Genomic DNA, 8,573 nt, shown 5'->3' with positions numbered 1-8,573 from the left:
TATTAACAAAGATATTTTTTTTTTGAACAAATATAATATTTTTGTTTGTTTTTAACGCGTCGCTTAATACGTATTTGTTTTTGAATTATTTATAGTAAAGATAGTGTATTAAATAATTTTATATTTTACATGATCAATTCGATTTAATAAAATCTTCTCAAGATTATTAAAAGACGAATCGGGTATAAGAATATTAATAATAATTTATGTGCGCTATGTATCTAATTTGTAACAAATATTCTCAATAAACTTTATTTCATGTCGTGCATGATGTTCTTTTTGTACAAGTGTTTCAATTGTAGTTATTTAATTTATTACATTTGTTTTTTTTATTGTTTTTATTTTATAACTGTCAAATTGTTAATCTTTTAATTATTTTCAATTATTTTTCCAATGACAAAATCAATCTCAAATCAATCTCAATTACACATCACATCTCAAACACTATTATTTTAATTATTTTATATTTTATATTAATGTTAATTTAATAATATTGAAAAACATTGTTTATATTAGTCTATTTATTTGACAGAGATTAATGCACACATACTCTTCCTCTTGTTTTATTATATTTTAGTAAATTACAATTAAATTACAATTAGTAAATTACAATTAAAATTTATACATATTGATAAAAATCAAACCAATTAAATGTAAATTAGAAATATGTATATGCAGAGATATTGATTGTAAGATTATAAGATTGTTGCCGAAATTGTCCGCGTGATCCATAGTAAATCAACGGGTTGAGAATACTTGTTTACTTAAGACTTAAGTGATAAAAACGTTTGTAAGAAGTCAAATGGGATGAACTCAGCAAGATGACGGGAAGGAAATGTTTTTAAAACCGAAATGATTTCGTCGGTTACCTATCAGAGATCTTTCTGTATCACCTATGCACACTGCATATAACTATTATCACTGCTATCGAATTCTGCTCTTAGTTCTCCGTCCTTGGACGAGTACGGACGTATTTTTAGATTTAATTTTACCAATTTGTGGCCGTATAACGTATATTTGTCAGTGACACAATTCATAAACGAAGAAGTAGAATACTGCTTTTACACGACAGAAGCAGAACGCGCTCCCGTTTTGACGTGTGCGTATCGAAAATTCGGACAATTGTTTCAATCGATCGTGAATAATGTGTTGTTAATCAGTTTTTAATAATATCACGTGAAATAGATATTACACAATGTCGGACAACACGATATCTAATATTGAAGTGACAGAGAAGAAAAAAATTCAACAACGAGATTCGAGTAAGTACATAATTAATATTTGTCAAATAAAAGTAGATTTTACTTTAGTGATACTAAGAGAAATTTTTAATTTCAATTATGAGTTTTTGTGTTGATTTTTTTTATTAAATGTATTTGAAACGTGCGCGAATATATGTATATAGTAGCAATTTTTTAGAACTATATATTTGCAGTTGCGATCGAAGATGTGTCAGATACGAAAATCACGGATTTTGAAACAGCGATTACCGCTACTGGAACCGGGAAATTTCAGTATCTTCTTATTATCGGGATTATCCCGATTTCGTGGGGATCTAGTATAGATACATCTAATATGTCGATGATACTTGCGTCGGCGGAGTGCGATTTAGGATTAACATTATTTGACAAAGGGCTTTTAAATGCTATTGTCTACGTGGGTGAGTGGCAATATGACGTTTTAAATTATTTTTTTTTAATTATTATCGATACATCTCAAACTATATTAAATGGTATGATGGAATTGTATTATAAAATGATATAAAATATAAAATAAAATAGATGAAATAGAGTAAAAAATTATCTATCATTACTTATACGCAAAATGTCACAGGTATGGTGTTAAGTGGTTTTATATGGGGATACCTTGCTGACGTTAAAGGAAGAAAAAAGGTTATATTATACGGCTATATGGCGGATGGTATCTGTAGTATACTCGCAGGTTTCTCCCAGAATTATGAGACGCTTGTGTTTTTCAAATTTCTCAGTGGCGCTCTGTGAGAAAAATATCATGCTATACTATATTAATTGGATTAAAGTTATTCGAAGAAAAGCAACGAATGAATCAATCTTAATTTGAATTTATACTTCTTATGTTTCTTATGTCCAATTACTTTAAGAATCAACGACTAAAAGTTAATGACCGGTTTATTATTTTTCATTTAGTGTAAGTGGACCGCATGCCACTCTTGTGGCATATTGCTCGGAATTTTATGGCGCTAAAGATAGAGCGAAAATTCCGCTTCTTGTGGGCTTCTCAGTTTCGTTCGGATGTATAGTTAATGCAGGTAAAAATGCTTTTACTATGGAAAATAAATTATACAATCGATTACACTGTTCAACAAAAAATGATTTTTTTTCAAACACCGAAACGAGACTAATCGTTTTTTACGTTAAATGTTTTGAATGTTGAATACGAATCCGGTTTTTCCAAATTGCTCCATCACAATTTAGAGAAATTTGAAATTAAAATTGCAAAAAAGAATTATTTTCACGCAATAACTTCCGCAATACATTCATTTAATCATGAATATCTTATTGACCATAACCAACACTAAAAATTCTTTTGAGGGTGAAAGTCCTAAGAATATTTTTTATTTTGATTGTAATGAATCTTCTTTAGTACGTCACATTGTAGCAAGAATATGACAAAATTTGTGAAAATGCCTTTTTTGCAATTTTAATAAAAAATTTCTCAACATTGTGATGTGATGGAAACTAGATTCGTATTTAGCATTCAAAAATCTATAAGAAACGACTAATCCCGTTCTGGTTAATTTTTATGTCAAACAATGGTATCAATCAATAATCTATCTAATATAAATATACTTTCTCATAAAACTAACATTTTTATTGTATGGATTTGTGGCTAGCATTGGCCTGGCTAGTGATTCCTCAGCCATGGTCAATTGTTTTTTGGGACGGTGCCTTTGTGTACAATTCTTGGAGAATGTATCTATCTATTTGTGGACTACCAACGCTAATAGGCACCATTTGTCTCTGTTTCTTTCCGGAGAGTCCCAAGTTTTTAATGTCACAAGATCGTAATAAAGATGCACTTGAGGTCTTTAAAAAAATCTACCATATAAACACTGGTCAGCCTAAAGATAATTATCCTGTAAGTATATACATATACTATACATATTATAATAATATACATATAATAATAATTATAATATAAAACCAACTTGTATAAAAAAATTGTTCAGATAACATTAACAGAAAGGAATGCAAATATTTCTGTACATTTTTCATTATTAGATACGTGCCTTGGGAGATGTAAATTTTAACAATACTATACAGCGATCGCTTTCATCGAAATCTCAAAATAAAACGAAACGCTTAAAAGACGGAATTCAGCAGATGAAGCCTATGTTCTTGAATCCAAATCTGCCACGCATCTTATTATTTGTTACTATACAATTCTGCGGAATGTTGTGGTGAGTTAGTTTTATCTATATACATATATATTTCTTTTTTTTTACATAAATTTGTATATACGTCTATAAAATGTAGTATAATGCAAATTTATTTATTTATTCAACTATTAGGCAGAATATCACAACAATCATGAATAACATTGTCGGGCCAATTTTCCTTATTATAGTAGCAATAATAATTGCGAATCACCGCGAGGTAATTGTCACAAATGTCATAAATCAAAGTTATCAGTATAATGAAAGTAGTGTTATATGTACGCGTCATACTCGTGTAGAATCGCACGATGCTTTTTACGAGATACAATTAAGACACGTCATTCGTCGTAAAAATTTAAAACCCCGGTTAGTCGTACAAGTACCGCGCTGATGATTGAATGACAGATTTGATAATTTATGATCTTATCAGCAGAAGTAAAATACATTTGCTTCTACATGTTTCGTTGAGATATATTTTCATTATCTGGATACATATCGCTCTGAATTCCTCATATACCTTGCGTGTATCACGTGTTCTCTTAATTCTTCTACTAAATTAAAGGTATCAGCCGAGGAGACGAAAATAAAACTCAATACACACATCGTCCTCGCTTTAGAGACGTCTACTAAAATCTTCTACTAAATTAAAGGATATCAGACTAATGGCACATATAAAACGACACTGTTTGTCGGATTAATTGTACAATTTACAATTAAATTAAACATCATGTTTCATATTCTCTCGCAAAGAGCATTATCGAACTTGGTGAAAATTTTCCAATGACGTAGATTTTGATAACGATAAAAATGAAACGATTCACAAGCTAAGCAATACAATTTTCGATAATATATAAAACTAATTTTATGTCTACGCATACAACGTATACGTACATGTATAGAATTTTGTTACCTTTTCATTTAAATAATGATTCAAAGGCTGATATGCAATTAATACAATTAAAATATGCAAGAGATAAATATTATTCATAAATGATTTATTTAAATAATGAATTATATTTTCTATCTTGTTTCATATTTATACACTTAAATATTTATTTCAAAAATAATAAATTTAATAAATAGCAATTATTTAAAACAACTTATTTAATTTTATTGTAAGATATTTGTATTAATATTTTAACTTGTATTAATATTTTCTATTCGTTATATTTATAGTTTAAACACCCTTCGTCTCTGGCAACCACAACTCTTTGCAACATTAGAGAATTTTAAGAATCTTGATACTAACATTACTAATCCTACTTTTTGCGAAATGCTGGATATTTCGACATCTCTCGCAAATAAAACTGCTCCATTGAAAGAAATGTCAAATTGTGAGAATGTAAGATATTAGATGTACATTTAATATACGTACAAAAAAGTCATACTTATATATAAAAAATATTTATCTTTTTACATTTTTTTATTTTACTGTGATATTCTCTGAATAAATTGATTTTTACAGATTGTTGTATCAGATTCAGTATACATCGACACTATTATTGTATCAGCTACTTCTAGTACTTGTATATTGTGTGCCAGCATCTTCGTTAATTATCTTCAACATAAATATCTTTCACGTAAGTTGTTTTCTATTTACATAATTATTTTATTATTTAAAAAAAAGAGAAAAGAGAGGAAATAGACTTTGTATTAATTTTTTAAAAATATGTTTTGATATAGTCGTCAGCTATGGATGCGCGCTTTTGTGTTCCATAGCCTTAATCTGGTCTACAAATACATTAACCACTCTTATCCTTACGTGTTTGTATATTGGATTATTCAGCAAAGCTTTTAACATTACGGTTGGTGCGAGTGTTTTGCTTTTTCCCACAACTTTAAGGTTTGTCATTTCAATTTATTTACGTATATAAAATTTTAAAAAAAGGAAAATAGATTATTAATACCATATGTGCTTACTTTTATATTTATTTGTCAGAGCCATGGCAGTAAGCATGCAAATGATAATAGGAAGAATAGGAGCCATGCTCGGCAATCTTATCTTTCCAATCTTACTTGAATACAGCTGCATAACACCGATTATTAGTCTGATATGTTTCAATTTACGTAAGTATTCTTCTCATTAAAAAATAAAATCCGAAATATGATATAAAACATTCGCGATGTCGAATAATTTCACAATAATCAAAACAGAATTGTCAACATTAATTGGTTCCTAAAAGAAAAAATTCATTATTACTTGCACACGTTTCAATTCGTATGCATTAATAATTTATTATTAAAAAAAATATATATATCTTAATATTTTAGTATGCATGCTTCTTATGTGTTTCTTGCCGAGCACGCGCAAGCACGCGGTGTAAAAATCGTTGCTTTGCTGATTATTACGAGATCAAAGAGAGTAATCGGAGGCAGAGGATATGACAAGGAGGCATAAAGAAACGAGCGCATCGACGGGCTCTGCTCAGATTTCGCACTCTATTCTACGGTCACTTCTTTAATAACGTTTCCGAGCATCTACGATCGTCGAGCAGAGCCTCCAAGGACCTAGATCGAAGCTTATCGTGAACCATGATCGAGCCCGTATGAGGGCGGACAATGGTCATGCATATACATGCATATACACAACGAAAGACTACACGAGGCCTTGAGTTTCACTTTCGACACATCCTGGAGAGCCCTCCAGCCTTCACCCACATGCTCGTTCTTCTCTATCCCGCCTCTCCTCGTATGGACGCAGCTTTATCGCTCAGATCTCAGGACCTCGTCATCTCCGTATATTGCCATCGTCGAGCAGTGTAATCAAAAATATATCGCGACATACGTAAATCTTCATCCAAGAAGATAATCGGGAGAAACGTGCGAATAAGGTATGAATTAAAATACGTTAACATGCCAATTGTTAATTAATAACTCTGCGGCAGTGTTTTCATTATTTTTAGACATATAAATGTGTGAATATTATCTAAAAGAAACTGTGCCTTGCGCAATTGTATAACTCTATTTTCTGGTATTTAACTTACATTATATATACACATAATCACATAATAGAATAGGTGATTTTCAAGAATTATCATAATAAATTAGCGTTTATAGGATTTGTGAATTGCTCGCGTTTTTTTACTTGTATGCGATTGAAGAAAGAGAAAGCGTGATGAGAAATTGTGGTACAATTTATAAAAACTATTATTATTAAGTAAATATATGTATACAAGTGGGAATATACGCGCTGCAGCTGTGTATCTTTTTTATTACATTTACCACGTCTATTATTTTATTATCCCACTAGAATAAAACAGTAATTTCTACGATTGTAACCTGAACGACATTTGAATCGCAAATATAACAACTGTTACAAAGTGTGGAATTATTCTATAATCTTTATCGTAATACAGGTATTTCGATGCGATTAACATGTGAAAATTAAATGGAAAATATTAGCGGTGTGTTCGCGCGCGGCGATTAGAGAGCTAACAGTTAAATGTGCAAGGTTACGCAATTAAATTGCACGTTTAACTGTTAATAGAAATCACGTAGTATTTCATTAACAGCGCGCGCGAGATACAGTTTAAAGTGCCGACAGTTTAAACTTCCTACAGCATTTCATTGTACGATATAAGGGCTCCGAGCAACGGCGCGGCGCCTGAGACTGCATTCCGCATAAATTGCGGAAGGGATCTACACACACACACAAGTATCTGTAAGTGAAAAAGACGTGTCTGCATTTCTTCCATTCGTCCCATCCATGGGCATGAACATCCGTCGGAACGACCCAATGTCTGCATTAAAAGCCGGCACGTAGTACTTGCACAGGTATGCGTTGATATCCCAACAACGATCTGCATCTTCAACAACTTCATCAACGACTTCATTTAACAAGGATATCATTCCCGACCACGTCTTATTGTTAGTTAGTTGCATGATCGAAGGTATTGTAAGAGGATATTCCTTTGGAGAGATTTTCTCCTATAAGGTTTTCATACAAGTTTCAATGCAATTTATTAGCATAAGCATACAAGTTATATTTTGCATGAAATATAATGAAAAGAAAGAGAGTCTTTTTCTCATATTCTAATTATCATCATCCGTTCTATTATATAACTGAGAGTAAAATATTTCGAAATCTTCTTTAACTTTAATTATTATTAATTATATTACATCAAATTAAATTATAATAGATATAGTTAATTGTTTCACATTAGATCTTGTCACATTCTAAGATCAAAAATTAAGTTTTTTATAAAAAAAAGTTATGTTTTAACACTTGATAAGGGCCGAAACGTCGTGAATATTAAATAAAGATCACTTAATTTGCCAGAGTTGGTTGATTAAATTACTACCATTTTTTCAAATTAAATTGTTACCATTAATTATTGAAATGAAGGGACACTGGGCCTCATTTTTTCCTGGATGCGTCCGTGCCTCTCTCGATGCAAAAAAATAAATAAATAATCATGCAAAGAAAGCTGGCAAGAATAGGCTGTTAATCAAGCGAGTCGCGTGAGAATCACTTCTCTTCGCCCTCTAATCATTCTATACGGACACGAAGTATCGTCTCGTATCGCGATTTCACGGCCGCTATTCGCTCGATCGTTCCACCTCGCCGTGGGTACCATTGCGGCAAGATAGTCGCATCGGGATCGCATCGGTATGATACTGTTAACTCATCCCGCGAACACTCTTGGGTTATCCGCGCGGCTTCCGTTGCTTTTCCACCGCGGCGTTCTTCAAAAGTTTAGAATGAAAAAGAGGGAGAGAGTGAGAGAAAGAGGCTCTTTCTCGAACCGTTTATCATCTCATTTATCGTTGCATCCCCACTCGGCATCGCGCGACCGCATAAATAAAGTTAAGTCTATCGTTAATATCATCGTTATCGTCACCGTTATATATATCCGCTATCTATTTTCCGAATGAAAAAAAACAAAAAAATAATAGTGAGATACAATGTTCAGCGGATTCCGTGAATATTCGTCGAATATGTATTTTATTCAGTTTCTTGATATAAAAATCTAAGAAAGAGGCGATTGCGGTAACGTTGAAAATACAATTATTTCTGAGTAATATCTCGAATGCTTAAAGAACAGATCGGTTAAAAGGTTGGGAAGTCGGCATCAACCTTCGATCGATCTAAGTTCGCCCGTTACGGTGACTTTTTTTCTATATAGGTGGCAAATACAAATCCGCAAAATTAATTAAG

The 8,573-nt window shown here is 31.7% G+C and overlaps 1 protein-coding gene across 1 annotated transcript; it reads left to right on the top strand.

Annotated features, from left to right (window-relative positions):
* Positions 1-854: 854 nt before the first annotated feature.
* Positions 855-6,632, top strand: LOC114929285 (uncharacterized). Its single transcript, XM_029300778.2, has 11 exons — positions 855-1,262; positions 1,436-1,660; positions 1,834-1,996; positions 2,166-2,287; positions 2,873-3,117; positions 3,261-3,439; positions 4,592-4,757; positions 4,881-4,995; positions 5,099-5,258; positions 5,355-5,482; positions 5,687-6,632. The coding sequence occupies exons 1-11, from the start codon at positions 1,196-1,198 to the stop codon at positions 5,737-5,739; spliced, it is 1,623 nt and encodes a 540-aa protein (XP_029156611.1). The 5' UTR covers positions 855-1,195; the 3' UTR covers positions 5,740-6,632.
* Positions 6,633-8,573: the final 1,941 nt, after the last annotated feature.

The sequence above is a fragment of the Nylanderia fulva genome, unplaced genomic scaffold (assembly GCF_048542155.1).
Source record: "Nylanderia fulva isolate GAGA-0341 unplaced genomic scaffold, ASM4854215v1 Scaffold14, whole genome shotgun sequence".
Lineage (NCBI taxonomy): Eukaryota > Metazoa > Arthropoda > Insecta > Hymenoptera > Formicidae > Nylanderia > Nylanderia fulva.
The sequence above is the reverse complement of the archived record's forward strand: the minus strand, read 5'-3'. Positions and strand labels throughout refer to the sequence as shown.